Consider the following 16,567-nt stretch of genomic DNA (forward strand, 5'->3'; position numbering starts at 1 on the left):
TGGGTTTCCAATCACTGTCAGTGGCAGGGGGCTTCTTCCTGCTTTCCCTTTCACCTCCCTGCATTGTGTCTACATATGCAAATTAACCGCCATCTTTGTTGTCAGTTAACTGCCACCTTAGTTGGCTGTTAATTTGCATATAGCCCTGATTAGCCAATGAAAAAGGTAGCGTCGTACACCAATTACCATTTTTCTCTTTTATTTGTGTAGATGGTATTACATATGGTGTTTATATATTCAAGTGAAAGCCAAGACAATCCTGTGGGGTTTTGTTTAAAAAATGGTCTAAAAGAAAATGGTCTATATTATGTGATGCTACAAATGAATCATACAAAGTTCTGATATATAGTATAACATAATCAAGAATGGGGAACATCTGGCCTGCAGATTGTATAAAGCCTTGCCAAGGCATTAGGGATGAGTTAATTACATGTTTGACCAAATATAGCAGGCTAATTTTTAAGTTGATAATTTGTATGGCCTACGAATGTTCTAATTATCCAAATGGCCCTTGGCAGAAAAAAGATTGCCCACCCCTGGCATAAATGATCCACTTGTTTGAGAAACCTAGGGTGGGTGAACAAATTTAGAGACGGAAAGTGGAGTGGAGCTTGCTGGGGTTGGGAGAGTGTATGAAATGGGAGATTCTGCTTAGTGGGTACAAGGTTTCTGTTTGGGGTGTTGAAAGTTTCTAAAATTGTGTGGCAGTGCAGGTGTGCTTGATGCCACTGAACTGTACACTTAATGGTTTAAAAGCCCAGCCACAGGCTCAGTGGTTGAGTTTTGACCTATGAACCAGGTGGCCACAGTTTGATTCCCAGTGTGGAAGGAGGAAGCCGATCATTGATTCTTTCTCATCATGGATGTTTCTATCTCCTCCTTCCTTCCTCTCTAAAATCAATAAAAATAGATTTTTTAAAATGGTTTAATGGAGGAAATTGGAACCCTGGTGCATTATTGGTGGGAATGTAAAATGGTGCATATAGAAAATCATATGATCTAAGAATTCTTGTATACCTGCAAGAACTGGAAAGTAAGATCTCTAAAAGATATTTGGACACCCATATTCATAGCAGCATTATTAACAATGGAAACAACCTATGTGTCCCTTGACAAATGAGTGGATAAACAAATGTGGTATACAGTGTATTACTGAGCCTTAAAAAGGGAAGAAATTCTGACACATTCTACAACATGGATAAACTTTGAGGACATTATGCTAAGTGAAAATAGTCACAAAAAGACAAATACTGTGTGACTACTTACATGAGGCACTTAGTAATAAAATTCATAGAAACAAGTAGAATGGTGGTTGCCAGGGACTCTGAAGTGGGAGGAATGGGGAGATATTTAATGGGTATAGAATGTGTTTTAAGAATTTTAAGAAAAACATTTTAGAGGGCAGTAATACAACAATTACTATTTTTAAATGGTAAAACTTGTTATATTTTAACCACAATTTTAAGAATCATATTAAGCTCTTTTTTCAGATGACTTAAATATTGCAATATTCACCAGCACAGAATCACAGTATGGATCAGTAATGGAAAGGGAAATTATACATTGTTCATCTCCCGAGATTCCTGCAGAATTTAATGAACAGTTTAACACTCAGAAAAAACAACAAGAACTAAGAAGTCAGAATAAAGGAGCCAACTTAGAAAAAGAAAGCAGTTGGTGTAATGACCAGTGTAGTCAGTTCACAAGAACAGAGAAACAAACAAAACATATGAAGAAATGTTCTAAAAGACCTGAATGGAATATAAATAAACCACTCAAAGGGTATATTCCAGCATCAGAAAAGTACCCTAAACAGCTTCAAAAGCAGAGAGAAGAAAAAAAAGTAAGAAGGCAAATGGAACTGCTACATTTAGTAGAAAGAAATAATCCTGGAAACCTCTCTCAAAACAGAGGCACTTCACCAGTTCTTCATTCATCTCATCAAGACACAGAGCCAAAGTTCAGGTGGCATTTAGTCAAAAAGGTAAAGAAAGCTCTTCTATCTTAAAATATATTTAAGAACATGTACTGATGTTCTAGATTGAAAACACAGTTCCCCATGTTTTCACAAAGCTGTTTCTATGTCTGAACTGGAGTTGGTTTACACAGGGGGATGGCAAACTATGGCCCATGGGCAAACCCATCCTGCTGCCTGCTTTTGTAAATAAAATTGTTGATACACAGCTATGCTTATTCTTTTATGTATTACTTTGGCTGGCTTCACACAACAGCTGCTATTTAGAGTAGTTGAAACAGAGATCACATGGCCTAGAAAGGCAAGTGTTTACTATCCGGTCCTTTATAGAAAAAGTTTACCCTTAAACCTTATATAGATTAAAGCTGTTCTTTATTCAAATACCCATTCAGAACTTATGATCCATATAGACAGAGGATAATTTATAAAATCAGAAAATAATGGATTTGTTCTGACTCTGGAAAATTACAGAGTCCATCTAGTATCTTTTATCCAATTATTATCCTTAGATTTTTTTCAACAAATAAACACAAAGTATTGTGGAAACATATGCAAATACTATTTTCTGCATTTATCCATCTTTTAGGAAGAAGAACCTCTGAAAATTAATTATTTCAGCAAAGAAAGGTATGTTTCACGATTTCCATAGTTAGTACTGTATATGTGGTACAAGAGATACAAAATATTTGCTCAAAATATAGGTGAGGTCAAGTATATATGTATTTGAAGACAGAAACAGGAAAGTGTGATTTTGAGGTGAGGAATAGAGGTTTAAGGGAAAGGGTAGATGGCATTTAAAATTACCTAGATTTTGAAGGCTAAGTTGGATTGGGTTTTGGTATGTAAACAAGTGTCAATCTAAGACATTCTGCTTGGATTGTGTGGGGGGAGGGAAGAAATGACTGGTGTGAATAATGAAAAATTCAATTAACCAATGAGAGATTTATAACTTAGAATTTTTATGTCTTTATGTAAGAAAGAAATAGCTGGTTCAGAGTTGTCTCAGAATGTGGCTCTAACAGCAAGTTTAGGTCAGATGTAAGTATATTACTTTATGATGAACTGAGAAACATTAGAATTAAATAACCTAGTGTTGACCCCCAGGATCTAGTAGTTTAATCCCTATCCCACTCCACCCCCAGGAGAGTATACATATCTTTAGCAAGTACTATTAAAAACTCATATTAATCCCGTTCTGTTTCTAAAGGTGTTATAAGTACATTTAGGATAAATTGAAATGTAATTAAAGATTAGATATGGTTAATCTGAAATATACAATTTACATTGGTCCTTATGCTTTTTTTTGAAAAATACAGGTCTCAATCACCACCAGTTCCTGTGATGAAAAACAGAACTCAACAGACACTGAAAAAGAGTAATTACGAAAGAGAGGATCTGATCTCAGGAGGCAATCAAACAGAGTTATCACCCAGGATTTCTGAACCATCTCATTTTATTCCCTATGTTCGAACCAATGAGATCTATTACCTTGATCCAGATGCGCCATTGTCTAGGCCTCTAACCCAGGATCCTCAGTATCAAAATCCACATAGTAAGTATTCTCCCCTTTAACTGTAAATTCAAAATTGGTATTCCTATCCTAGAAAGTATCTTAACAAGGATTGCCCAAGTTTTTTGAGGCCCATTATTAAATTTTGCTTGGTGCTTTCCTAGGATATAAATTCATTATGAATCCTTAGAATATATTATAGCATAGTGCTATATATATCATAGAAATGTTTTTGTCATTTTCATCTGGCTTTAGATTGTGACCAAGAACGACAGCTATCTGACTTGGACCCACTTCTTAATCCTAACTTGGTGAAAAACAGGGATAGACAGCAAGCAATCCTAAAGGGACTATCAGAACTGAGACAGGTATGAACTTTTCTTTTATGAAGTGTGGATGTGACTTTTCTGTGTCTGGCTGTGTTGGGATGACTGTTTTACCAAATGCCAGGTTGGTTACATGATTTATGTGACTGCATCCCAGTTAAACATCAGTATCTACAGGGATGGAGAAAAAGTAGGTTTATAGTTATATGTGAAACAGTTTATATTTTTGTATTATTTTCTATAAGAACTGTAAATCTCCTTTAGCCCCACCCTATATATGTTATTCTTGAATTGAAACAACTTTCAGTTTGCTTCACTTAGCCATGTTTTAAGAATTTCCAGCATCAAATAATGATACAGTTCAAATATTAAGACATTTTTATTGAATGAAAAACAAATTCATACATTGTAAGACATGACCAATCAATAAGGCCCTAAAACCAAAGGCAGAAAATAAATATACAATTATGGTATAAGAGATTCTTAGAAATGCAGTTCACACTTTTAAAAAGTGGATGTGTTGGCAGTGTTTAGAATTGAACATTGACACAAGTCCCAAAGAATAGAATGCAATATGAAATTATATGTATAACCTTACTCAGACTACTGTTTATCCCAGACCAATTACTGTGAATTCTAATCTTCCTTAGGTAAAAATAAAAATCACTATTTAAGGCTATAATTTTTCTCCATCAGTTAGCTTTTAAAAAAAAAGGCTCGCAAAATTTTTTCTGCTGTTTTGATTCACAGTGTGCCTTTTGTATTTGGGGAAAATACACTGCCATTTTAGGAATGACTTTTTCCATGTTAAGTCATTTATCAGCAATGCCTCTTGCATTGCAAATTGGTGATTCAAGTATTGCTTACTAGTTCTTTCTGTAGACCTAGAAAATAATCCTTACAACACAGGATTATGAAGAAAACTGTTTTGTTTTTTTAAATGATAGGTTTGGTTTCATACAGATTTAGATTTTTTACCTAAAACAACTTTGTGGAGACAGGTCAGGATGAAGGAATATGATGTACACATTCATCCCCATATTATTTCAGCAGGGTTTTTATTAGCCACTGTTAGTGCAGGCAAGATAAACACTAGGCAGTGATGGCGAACCTTTTGAGCTCAGCGTGTCAGCATTTTGAAAAAACCCTAACCTAACTCTGGTGCTGTGTCACATATAGAAATATTTTGATATTTGCAACCATAGTAAAACAAAGATTTATATTATATATTTAAATGCCATTTAACAAAGAAAAATCAATCAAAAGAGTTCACGTGTCACCTCTGACACGCATGTCATAGGTTCGCCATCACTGCACTAGAGCATTTGGCGGACAGAAAGGGGGGAATTTCAGCCCCATAATTATATTGACTTTTAAGAATAAAGTCATCCCTATTTGTTTCTATACTAAAAATATAATCTTCAAATATTGTAATAGCTACACACCTTACTAACATATCGATGTGATTTCAGGGCCTTCTCCAGAAGCAAAGGGAGTTGGAAACTAATCTCATGCCTTTAGCTGCCAATCAAGAAGATAACTTTAGTTCTTCTTTTTCAATATAGAAAATCAAATCCTTCACATTTGTCTTCCAAATTATAAAGTGTCCTCGTTGCTTAACTGTATTTTTTCAAATAGCCTAGATTTATTTTTAAATGCTTATTTAAAATTTGTATATTCTGTAGTAAAATGCTGTATATGTATATATAATAATTTTTTAACAATAAAACACTTTTCTGCTCTGTCACAATCTGGGTATTAAGTCCTATAAAAACACATTCCTACTTACCTTAACACAGCCTGGAGTCTGTAATCTGTTAATAGACAATGTTGTTCCACACTTTTTAAATACCTATGTATTTTGCTCTATAAAACACTGAAAAGTCTTCTTTTGAAGTGCCAAAGGAAAAGTCTGGTTTAATAAATCCCAACTTTTATGACTTTTACAAGTTTGCATTAGTAATGGAGAGGCAGTTATTGTCAATAGCTGTGGGTTTAAAATTTGTCTCCACCACATACTTTATCTATGAATTTAAAGTTATTTTAATCTAGCATTAAAGTACTTACCACCTCAAAAAGATACTTCTTTTCTAAGACTACCAGTTTATAAATTTATAGGCAAAGGGTTTGTTCCAAATTGTCCAGTGCCTTTAATAAACCTAGTTTTTGAAATTGAATTAGGGTAAGTCAAGGGTCACATAAGCACTGGAAATTATAATTACCAAGTACTCTAAAATAATAGGTTGACCAGAATTTTAGCAACATGCCAGAAGATAAAAAATAATGCTGCCTGGTATTAAGGCCTAAGTCTTATGTACATAGTTTAATATCTAAAAATGAAACGGAATTGTTAGATAAATCTTGAGGTATTGAGCCAAAATCCTGTAAATATTAATATCACTGGCTTATACCTGTGTAAAAACACTATATAAAAGCTTAAGTGAAAATAAATACCATAATTGATACAGCATTTCAGCAAAAGTAGTTGGTATCATCTAACAATAGAGGAAAGCCACTGCTATTGCTGTTCACTATCCTTTTGCAAACACCTTGTTTTATATATAAAAGACTTCAATTTGAAGCTAAAGTACAGATAACATACAAACATAAAACTTAAAAAGTGCCAACATGAGATAATTCAAGTACAATATATGTTAAAAATATATATATATTTATTTCAATTTTCATATGCTTTAACTGTAACAGGCCATCATGATTTAAATAAGAGGGGGAAAAACATTTGAGAAAGGACAGAAACCTCTTGCTTAAAGAATGAAATATAAATTGTTAATTCACTTTTAAGAAACAGAAAAAAAGTCCATTAACAACCTATGTAAAAAAAGTTAACTGTAATTATTTCTCTTTTGAAGATGGCCTGCAAAATCATTTTTCCCCCAAGCTTTCAGTATAAGCAGATAAAAAGTAATTTTCACTTTGAGACTGACTCGATGAAAGGGCATATGGTGTTCCCAAAAATGTCTGGTGAGTGAGAACATTAAAATGAGTACACTGATGGGACATATTTAATTGATTTTGATAAACCTGAAAGTTGCTATATGAATCTTGTTCAGCTGAATTGTTCTGTCCTTCAGAGCTTGCATCAACAGAAGCTCTCTCTTCAGAATCAATTTGATAAGTCTTATCTTCTAATAAACTTTTTTGCACGTCAAGAGACGATTGCAACTCAATTTGAATATTCTTATTTTGATCTGTTCCACGTGATCCTTTGGTCTCTTTCGCCAATATTTCTGAACTGCTGTACACTTCTATTTGTGAGATTTCATCCCCTGAATCCAGAGACATATCCTCTTCATCCTTTTCATCGTTTTCTAAAAGAGCTACATTTAAAAAACAAAAAGTCCTACTCTATTGAAATACACAATTTAAATTTTAAAATTATACACTACTCACACAATATAATGCGTCAGGGTCTGCAAGTCCACAATCCCTTAAATCTTGGTCTTCTGCCACAAGTTCACTTAGTCACAACACTCACACTAGGTGTGAATGTCCAGATAATCCGATGCTAAAAGCTTCTGCGAAATGTGTTCACGTTTAATGTTGGGAAATCCCAACTCCCAGCTCCAAAGGGGTTAATGTCAAAACAGCATCTAAAGTTATACGGTAATTCAGTATTTGACAAGACAAATACAAAATAAAAATTCTGACATCTAGCTTCACTGGATTACTAAACTGGTTAGCTCTATCAAATGATCTCTGCTTTTCATCAAAAACAAAAAGGCATCTTTTACATAAAACCTGGAACCAAAGCAGAGGCCATTAATGGCATGAAAGACTAAAGCTATGGATATCCCTACTACTTTGTATTAAATTACTTTGTACATCTGGGGATATTTAGTACCCCAATGCCAAATCCCCACTTCTGGTGTCCTTTTAAAAAATATAACCCCTTTGCTGACAACAGCAGCCAATAAAGCTTATAATACCTCAAAGAGAAAATGCCTACTTTATAGTGTGTAGTCCACAGAAACGAACAGCTTGTACTGACTACTGTATAATAAATGAGATTTTGTGTATACTAAAAATGATAAATTCATTGAAACACTTCCCTGAAGCTGTTTACCTGTGGTGTGAGTGGTTTCAAAATAGGCATCTCATCATATGAAAAGAGTGAAACCATTCCTCTTTTTCTGTCTGCCTTAAAGAAAAGGAAAACTACTAAAACATTACCTGACTGTGACTCAAGAGTCTCATTAGCACCAAGCAGTGGAAGGTTTTCTTCTGTGACTGAGTTGTGATAGCCCACGAGATTTTTAAAGTTTTGCATAAAAGCTTCAGCAGATGCAACCACTATTCCACTATCTGTATAACTGGAGGGCATCTGGATATTCTTTTCTAAATTAAAAAGAAAATGTTCTGAGTGTAAAATACTTAAAAATGTGCATGGACAAATGATGCCTCCTCCCAGCCCTCCTAAAATTCTTTCCACCACCCTTATCAGAATCACAGCTTAGCAATCAATACCCACTATGGCCCCACAAAATCCTTTCATCTACATTCTTATATTACTAGTAGAAAGCTGAAGACCACTGCTTACCTGTTAAAAAGACTATGTGTCGTTGCTGTATATTCTGCGCCTGAAGTCTGATAAGGCAGTCCAATTCTGGAGCATTTCGTGTTTGTGAATCACAATTGTGGTAAGACAAAATTTCAACCAGATGTTTCTTCTGATAGACATTCAGAAGCGTCAGCAGACTTAGAGCTTTAGCATTCAACCTGTGAAATTAAGTAGTTCAGTATCTCCTAAAATTTACTGTGGAAGTTTCTGCTTCAAATTAAAACTATAATCTCTAACTTGAGGCAACTAATGACAACTGCATTGCTTAGCCCACTGCCTGATACAGGGGTGCTTCTTAGGGGAGAGGGAGAGAGAGCAGCAATTGTGCAAACCACATGTAAAGTTCGGGCTTTCTCTGCAGGCAAAGCTTGAGGGGCAGCTATTCAATGTAGACTAAAATCTCAACCAGTCACTTATTAAGTAACAAATTTACAGTTTTTATTTTCCCCAATTTAGAACTTTAGTGAAGGCATAAATGGGTAACAAAAAAATAAATGAACAATAAATAGTACAAACGACTACTGTCAGGAACAGGATGGTATTAACTTTGTACAAGTTAGAACTTTGGGCCTCAGTACTGCTATCTGTTATGTAAAGATAAGATCTGAAGGTAAAACAAGCTTTTAAAAAGTGAATTACTACCACCAGGCTGGATGGCTTCAGTTAGTTGGCATGTTGTCTCCTACACCAAAAAGGTTGCAGGTTCAATTGGTCAGGTCACATGCCTAGGCTGTGGGTTTGATCCCTGGTTGGACCACATATGGCAGCCAACCAATCCATGTTTCTCTACCCTCGTCCCCACCCTCCCCGTTTCTCTCCCTCTAAAATCTGTGAAATTAATATTCTCAGGTGAGGATTAAAAGAAAAAAAAAAGAATTACTATCAAAAGTTAAATACTTTAAAATTATTTAAGCATAGATTTCCCTAAGTATGTACAATGGAATATCAATAAATATTAGAAATATTTTGTGGTCTAAATTTAAGAAATGCTGGTTGACAAAATGTAAAACAGAATTCTTAACTACAGAGTTGGTCAGATCCTTACATATGTGAATACATTGTATGGACTCTCTAGTAGTAAGATATAGGATTCCAAACTCATCTGATTACATAATTGTTTGTGGAGCCTCCCAAAGTGATTGTTGCTCCAAGGTTCACACTTTGAAAAGTGACTTCTGGCCATGTAGGTGATTAGGACATAAGTGAATGTCCTGATCACAAATCCCCATATCATGTTGAGACCAATCCTTGTCTCAGTTAAGTGAGCTGTTATTAAATTAGCAGCCTAAGGTAACCCTCAAATGGGAGAAAGCCTGATTTAGTTAGCATACACACTTCAGTAAAAACAATAAAGACTACTGATTATTCCATTTTGATTATTATTCAAAACCCCCAAGTAGCAAAGATTAAACCAATTTTACCTATATACATAACTAGAACTTTCAGCAAACTTCTACCTAAACAATATCACTTGCAAATAGGCTAGAATAATTTAGTATCACATTCCCTTATGGCTGGTTAAGGAAAAACTGAACAGCATCCATAATCTATAAACGCAGAGAAATTCAGAAAGAAATTTTGTCAACATCCATATGCACAAAATGTTAACAACCATCATATAGTTTTTTTTGAAATCTTACCTTCCCAGTTCCTTAAGTTTTTTCTGAAATTTACAGTGGACTTTCCATTGCCATTTTCCTTCTGGAGTACTAAGTTCTTCCAGGAATGTCAAAAAATTTTTAAGGTTCTCTGTTAGAGATAATGAAGTTGATTTTAAATTCAATAAATTACAATCACCCAAACTTAATTACAAAAGAAGTGTCTGGTGATATTTTTAGAAACACCTACATTCCTAAGTAGTATTTTCTTTCCCTCCCTCACCTCTAAAGACACATTTTTATATTCTTTTTTAGATAGAACATGTTGATAACAATAACCCAAAGTAATCCAAGTGCAGTAGAGAGTCTTGCTTGCTTTACATCAAATTTAGAGGAAATTATTTGTAAAGACTAAGAATGGGGAATTTGAGGTAAAAAGCTCAAGAAAATGAATGGAAATGTACTAGTTATCTGTGATTGGCTGAATGGATAATACATAAACAAATGTCATTATTGAGAAAAACTTAGGCAAGACAGAAGTTACATGCTCAAAAGAATGCATAAATCTTACCAACTGTGATAACTTCTGGATTTAGAATGGATTCATCGGACACAATAAAACCTCCAGATATAAATAATTCATTGTATGTATGATTTTTAACATCATCCAGACTATCAACACCAGCAAAACTAACACAAGGGAGCTTCTTTAAAGTCACCAGGCCAGGTACCTATTTAAGTACCAAAATAAAAACAGAAATAAGGACAGATAAAGGAATGAACTGACCCTAGTGTGAAGTAACCTACAAGAGAAGCCTTAACAAAATGCACCATGACTAACCTAAGCCAAGCACAAAATAATATTCCCAACATTATTTCCAAATATATAAACCAAGATTTATGTAATGGGTACCTACCATGACTAGAAAACACTCTAAGGAAAAGGCACAATAGATCTGAAACACAATTAAAAATGCTAACTTGCCCTAACCGGTTTGGCTCAGTGGATAGAGCGTCGGCCTGCGGAATGAAGGGTCCCCAGGGTCGATTCCAGTCAAGGGCATGTACCTTGGTTGCGGCACATCCCCAGTGCGGGGTGTGCAGGAGGCAGCTGATCGATGTTTCTCTCTCATCGATGTTTCTCACTCTCTATTCCTCTCCCTTCCTCTCTGTAAAAAATAAATAAAATATATATTTTTTTAAAAAAATGCTAACTTGTCTGGCCCTGTGAGTACAATCAGAATTCAAATGATAGCAAGAACCTACATACTGAACAGTTAGGAAAGGCTTCAAAGGGCAGCAGGACTTGAGAGAGGCTCAAAGACTAAATGGGTATGCATGCATATAAGCATAACTAATGGATACAGACACTAGGGGGGTGAGGGCACCAGTGGGGGGTGGGGGAGCAATGAGGGCATAAGGACGTATATGTAATACCTTAATCAATAAAGAATAAAAAAAAAAGGGCTAAATGGGATACCTCCAAATCCAAGGGATAACGGACAGTTTGGCAAAGGGGGTAAAATTGGGTTTACCTGGGACATACAAATGAAGAGATGACAACAATATAAAGAGAGTCAGCAGACTTGAGTGACATAGGTCTGTGATGTGCTGCCATTTAAAATTTTGCAGGGGTACAGACTTGAATCTCACAAGCTGATTCACAGAAGGATTGTTTAAGTCTCAAGCCCTAAATATCCAAACCTCAAGTTTTATCTCCTCTAAAGCTTATGAGGATATTTTTAAAATAAACAGTTTTAGTTTCAAAGGCAGTAAGATTCTATAATAAGGATGTTTTTGTAACCAAAATAAGTGATAAATTTGACTTAATGTACCTTGTGGATGAAGCCTGCAATGTCTTCATTTTGAATAATAATTAATAGTTTATCTAATTTTGATCTTCTTTCCAAAAACTGTTCTGGATGACATTCTGTATTGCCTAACTTGATAAGATATTCCTGTTAAGAAAAGAAAACTAAATCAACATTACAAAGCTCTTTTGCAAGCATCCATTTAAGAGAACTGCAAAATAAACTGATAAACTTAAGCTAGATCCAAGGGCCTCAGGGATCATCAAGTCTGCTCTTACTGAATCTAAAGCTCAGAGCTTGAATGGTCACAGTCACATGTTACAATGCTATGCAATCAAAGCTAAGTAAATGCCAGTGTGGGGTATAAAAATAAACACAGTACAAACAATGGAGTAGCCCAGGTTCTTAACTCAGCTCCACTACTTATTCTGGGCAACCCAGAGTCCAATCATTAACCATTTCCTCACTCCCATTTTCCTTTTCTTTCAAAGCAGGCCCTTGGTTATCTGCAGCCATGTTATTGGTATACTCCCTCCTTCAGAGTTACAAACCCCTTTTCTGACCACTGTAGCTCATTTAATTCACAACATTCCCAAAATCTTTCATAAGGAGCTTCAGGACGTACAATGGTAGTCATACTATAATTAGTCATGCCTGTCCAGTTTACACCTTCGAGCAAAATAGACTCCCATCTAATACCTCCCTCCATGCAGATGACATGGTACTACTACCTTTCAAAGGACACAAGGTAGTAGGTTCAGGCAGAGCTCCCTTTGCTTGCTGGAGGAATCCTGAACTCTGAAGCAAACTGCAGGATCCTGGAACTCACATTCCTCATTTCACAGACACAGGAGCAAATTCATATTCTCAAGGTTGGCAGGCTAGTTAGCATAAATCTAAACCCAGCTTACCTCACAACCAGTCTACTGCTCTTTGTATCACACCCAAAGAGGCTGTTTCTATGGAGCCCCAAACTAAAGTAGATCAAAACAGTTTGGTTTTGATTTAACCTGTAAAGCTTCTGGGCAGATCTGAGAGCAGCTTACGGTCAGGTAATAAAAAGATAAATTACTATCAGGCCTGCTTATAATTTTTGGTCTTTTTACATTAAGAACTTTAAATGACAGTTCATTTTAATGCATACAGTAAACCCTCGATTTAATGGACTTTGGATTTAACGGGCAAATTTTTCAGTCTGTATTGTCATGTGAAAATTAACACCCTGTTAATTTTAAAATGCTTTTAACCAAGATTTGCCTGTAATTAAATTAACAGGTTATTTTTTGTTATTAATTCACTGTTATTTTAAACAAACTTAGCGAATAGGCCTATGTTGGAAAAAAACACTGGTAATTTCGCCAACATAGATATTATGTATCTACAACTACACTATACATATTTAAATCCAAGTCACCACTCATAAACAGTGTTCAGCAAATGATCTGTTGTCACGTAGCGTGACTTTCTGCAGCAGTTTCAACACATGCCAGTCGATGTTCTGACGTGCGCTACGCCATGCCCCAGTCATGTGCATTTGTTTACTCTCGGTAACTAGTGAATGCAAGCATTTACTAGACCTATTCAGTATAAATTTTAAATTGCTGTAATAGAAAACATTTCTGTGAAATTAAACGTTTCACATATACTTAATTTTAATTACACAAATGTGTCTAAGTAAAAACAGGTAAACTTGCTGTAACCGGTTTAGCTCAGTGGATAGAGCGTCGGCCTGCGGACTGAAAGGTCCCAGGTTCGATTCCGGTCAAGGGCATGTACTTTGGTTGCGGGCACATCCCCAGTAGGGGGTGTGCAGGAGGCAGCTGATCGATGTTTCTAACTCTCTATCCCTCTTCCCTTCCTCTCTGTAAAAAATAAAATATTAAAAAAACAGGTAAACTAATTTATCAATTTCTTAAGAATACGCATTCGGAAAACCTACTTTATTATATAACGGACTTTTGGCTTTAACAGACCACCCCTCACCCTAATTAGTCCTTTATATCGAGGTTTTACTGTACAATAACAAATCAGGTTGACTCCAGAAATCTTTAGGAAACTTAACCTTTTATTCACAGTTTTCATTCCTTGTAACATTTTTCCCAGAAATATTCCAATGGATATTGATTAAAAGTATTAAAGTTCCAATCTGATTTCCTATCAGATTTGTAAATCAGAGCTTTTCCTCCCCTAAACAACAGAAATTTGACTTAATCCATGCCAGAATGAATTAAAAGCATTTCTTATGTGTTATAATCAGTTTCAATTGTGGTGGGGGGAGGTGGAGTAATGCTGAGTACACTAGGCCCAGGGTTCTCATCTAGCCCCACACCAACATGCAGTTATGGCCCAAAGAGTATACTGTGCTTGGGCACATGTTGCTGGCAGTGGGAAAAAATCGAGCAGCTCTATGTTCAATCATACAAGGCACAATGCAACCAAGGAATTGAATTCCTAATAAGTCTGGTTGCATCCTCCCAAGACACCACTGGGAATTAAAGACACACCGAGAACTCTCATTTCCATGCTCTGTTCTCCTGGGCACACCACATGAAGCATGCTGACGTCAATAGGAGATCCCCAAATTGACGAAGGTTCAGGGCATAGCAGCAGCATGGAGTTTCTGGGCCACTCTAGGTTTATAAGCCACTGATTTATAGTTTCTTCTGCTTCCTCTTACAAAACAATCAGAAATTCATCATGGCAAGTAAATTCCATTAATTGGAAGCACATATTTAAAACCTAAGGCATTCCCTTAAGAAATTAAAATCCTACAGTTTAGTGAATTCTAATTGCTTAATATTAAACCCATAGAACTGTTTGGATATGTAATTTACACACCCATTATTACAAAGTTTATAGACCTATGTCTAACCCTATACACACACAAATACGTGTTGTTGTTTTTTTAAAACCAAAAATCCCATCTACTCTGTAGCTTCAGTAGAAAAAAAACATATCTTGCAGTGAAGAATCTTTCATGACTGGGGAGTCTTTCATGATCATAGTATTTTTTTTTTTAATCAATAAACACTATAGGGAACCTGACATAATCAGGTATCAAGAAACACCAAAATATATTATCATTAGGTTATTCCTGGACAGTTTTATTTTTTTTATTTGATTGATAAAACCCATGGGGTATATAATGACAATTTCCTTTTCCACTCTGTATCTTTCTTTCCCTGTCATTAAAAACCCAAGTATAAAATATTTAAAATCTTTGAACAGTATAAAGGTATTTGCAGTATATAACAAGTCTTTAAACAATAATCTAAATTCTAAGATATTTACATCATAGGGTTTCAGTTTAATTGAACTTAGTCTTTCATTCCATTCTGCATTAAATTATGAAAATATATTAAAAAAACAAAATAATTCTTTATAGAGGTCAAACCCAACATGACAAGTTCATACAACGTGACTATAAACTTCTCTTTTAGTTACCTTTATTTCTTTACAGAGCATGCTCTCTTCTTCTTCATGAATGTAAAATTTCACAGTATTTCTCTGGACATCTTTCATGATTTTAACCAAACTGTTAAATACTTCAGGTTCTAACTTGCTTATAAAATTTGAAAGAGCTGGCTGGGCAGAAATGTCTACATCACTGGGTGATTTTGTTTCTTTTTCTTCTGGTTCCTGAGCAGTATCATCAGGTACAGTATGATCAGAAGTCACCATTAGCTCCATGGCATGGTGTGGCTGGTTCACTTCTACTTCAGTTAAACCCAAAGTTGAAGAAGAATGCTGCTCATTAGAGTTGGTGTCTTTCAAAGTATCACTACAAAATGGTTCAAGGTGTTTACTGAAGTCACTTGAGGAAACTGGTATGACATGTCTTCCTAGAGGATTCAATGCTATCTTAGTACCAGAACCATTATGACTGACTGGTGGCAAATTCCCACCCTTGGCTGATGCTTTGATAATAATAGAATTTAGTTTCTCATGCAAGCCATCTACAAACTCCTGTACACCAGCTTTGGAAGTCTTAGAATACATGAACTCAGAAAGTCGTTTCATCTTCTCTTGTGTTGAAAAGATAGGTGTGGGAATTCTACTGACATATGAAACATTCTTTTGCTTCAAAATCTCTTCTATCTTCCTAGAAAAGAGACTGTATTCTCCTAACACTGTCCTCTCTGTGGTTTCGTTCACTGCAGGCGGCTCTGCTGCTGGCACACACTGCTCCTCCACTGTCATCACCTGACCTGTTAACACGTCCTCCTCAGTGGTGCCCTTTAGTGTGTCTGTAAATGGAGAGGATGGAAACTGGTAATCAGAACTTCTCTGTCTACTTACTACCCGGGGGTCGTTAGGAAAGGTCTCCTGTGGTGGCAGATACACCAGTGGTTCTTCTGGTGATTTCATACCTATACAGGAAGAGTTTTTTTATTATAAGAGTAATTGAAAAAAATAACATTTGAAAAATAAACATTTTTTGAGGACAAAAAAAAAGGTCACTAGAACTAATTACACATTGGAAGGTAGAATAAAAATCACAAATAATGGTGTGAAATGGGCCAATTTGTCATTAATACAAGTTAAGTTATTTCTGCTTCCCTACCTTCTGTCTGACTTTAATAGACATGTTTTAATCAGGTTTTAGTCAGCTGCAATAGATTGCTCCACCCCTATATTCTTTGCCAAGTAATGTCTACTATTGTAATACTAGAGGCCTGGTGCACAAAATTTGTCCACTGGCGGGGTGTGTGATCCCTCAGCTTTGTCTGTTCCCTCTTGCAGTCCAGAACCCCTTGGGGTATGTCTG

At 35.6% G+C, this 16,567-nt stretch overlaps 2 protein-coding genes across 4 annotated transcripts in view; one reads left to right on the plus strand and one right to left on the minus strand.

The window, feature by feature from the left end:
* The window catches only part of CCDC66 (coiled-coil domain containing 66), a 56,606-nt gene extending 51,045 nt beyond the window's left edge, over nucleotides 1-5,561 (plus strand). The window contains exons 14-18 of the mRNA XM_006754683.2: nucleotides 1,491-1,984; nucleotides 2,562-2,602; nucleotides 3,292-3,527; nucleotides 3,741-3,853; nucleotides 5,284-5,561. Coding sequence (XP_006754746.1) covers nucleotides 1,491-1,984; nucleotides 2,562-2,602; nucleotides 3,292-3,527; nucleotides 3,741-3,853; nucleotides 5,284-5,376 — 977 coding nt within the window. The 3' untranslated portion in view covers nucleotides 5,377-5,561. The remainder of the gene's footprint in view (nucleotides 1-1,490; nucleotides 1,985-2,561; nucleotides 2,603-3,291; nucleotides 3,528-3,740; nucleotides 3,854-5,283) is intronic.
* Nucleotides 5,562-6,671: 1,110 nt separating this feature from the next.
* FAM208A (family with sequence similarity 208 member A) overlaps nucleotides 6,672-16,567 on the minus strand; it is a 48,081-nt gene continuing 38,185 nt past the window's right edge. Inside the window, exons 17-23 of one of the 3 annotated variants that reach the window (XM_015571191.1) lie at nucleotides 15,244-16,046; nucleotides 11,824-11,946; nucleotides 10,560-10,719; nucleotides 10,031-10,139; nucleotides 8,370-8,548; nucleotides 8,003-8,167; nucleotides 6,672-7,149 (exon numbers count right to left, since the gene is read on the minus strand). In XM_015571191.1, the coding sequence (XP_015426677.1) occupies nucleotides 6,695-7,149; nucleotides 8,003-8,167; nucleotides 8,370-8,548; nucleotides 10,031-10,139; nucleotides 10,560-10,719; nucleotides 11,824-11,946; nucleotides 15,244-16,046 (1,994 nt within the window). In that variant the 3' untranslated portion in view covers nucleotides 6,672-6,694. Of the gene's footprint in view, nucleotides 7,423-8,002; nucleotides 8,168-8,369; nucleotides 8,549-10,030; nucleotides 10,140-10,559; nucleotides 10,720-11,823; nucleotides 11,947-15,243; nucleotides 16,170-16,567 lie in introns of all 3 variants that reach the window. The other 2 variants (XM_015571189.1, XM_015571196.1) reach the window with 2 other exon arrangements.

Source organism: Myotis davidii, unplaced genomic scaffold (genome assembly GCF_000327345.1).
Source record: "Myotis davidii unplaced genomic scaffold, ASM32734v1 scaffold111, whole genome shotgun sequence".
NCBI lineage: Eukaryota > Metazoa > Chordata > Mammalia > Chiroptera > Vespertilionidae > Myotis > Myotis davidii.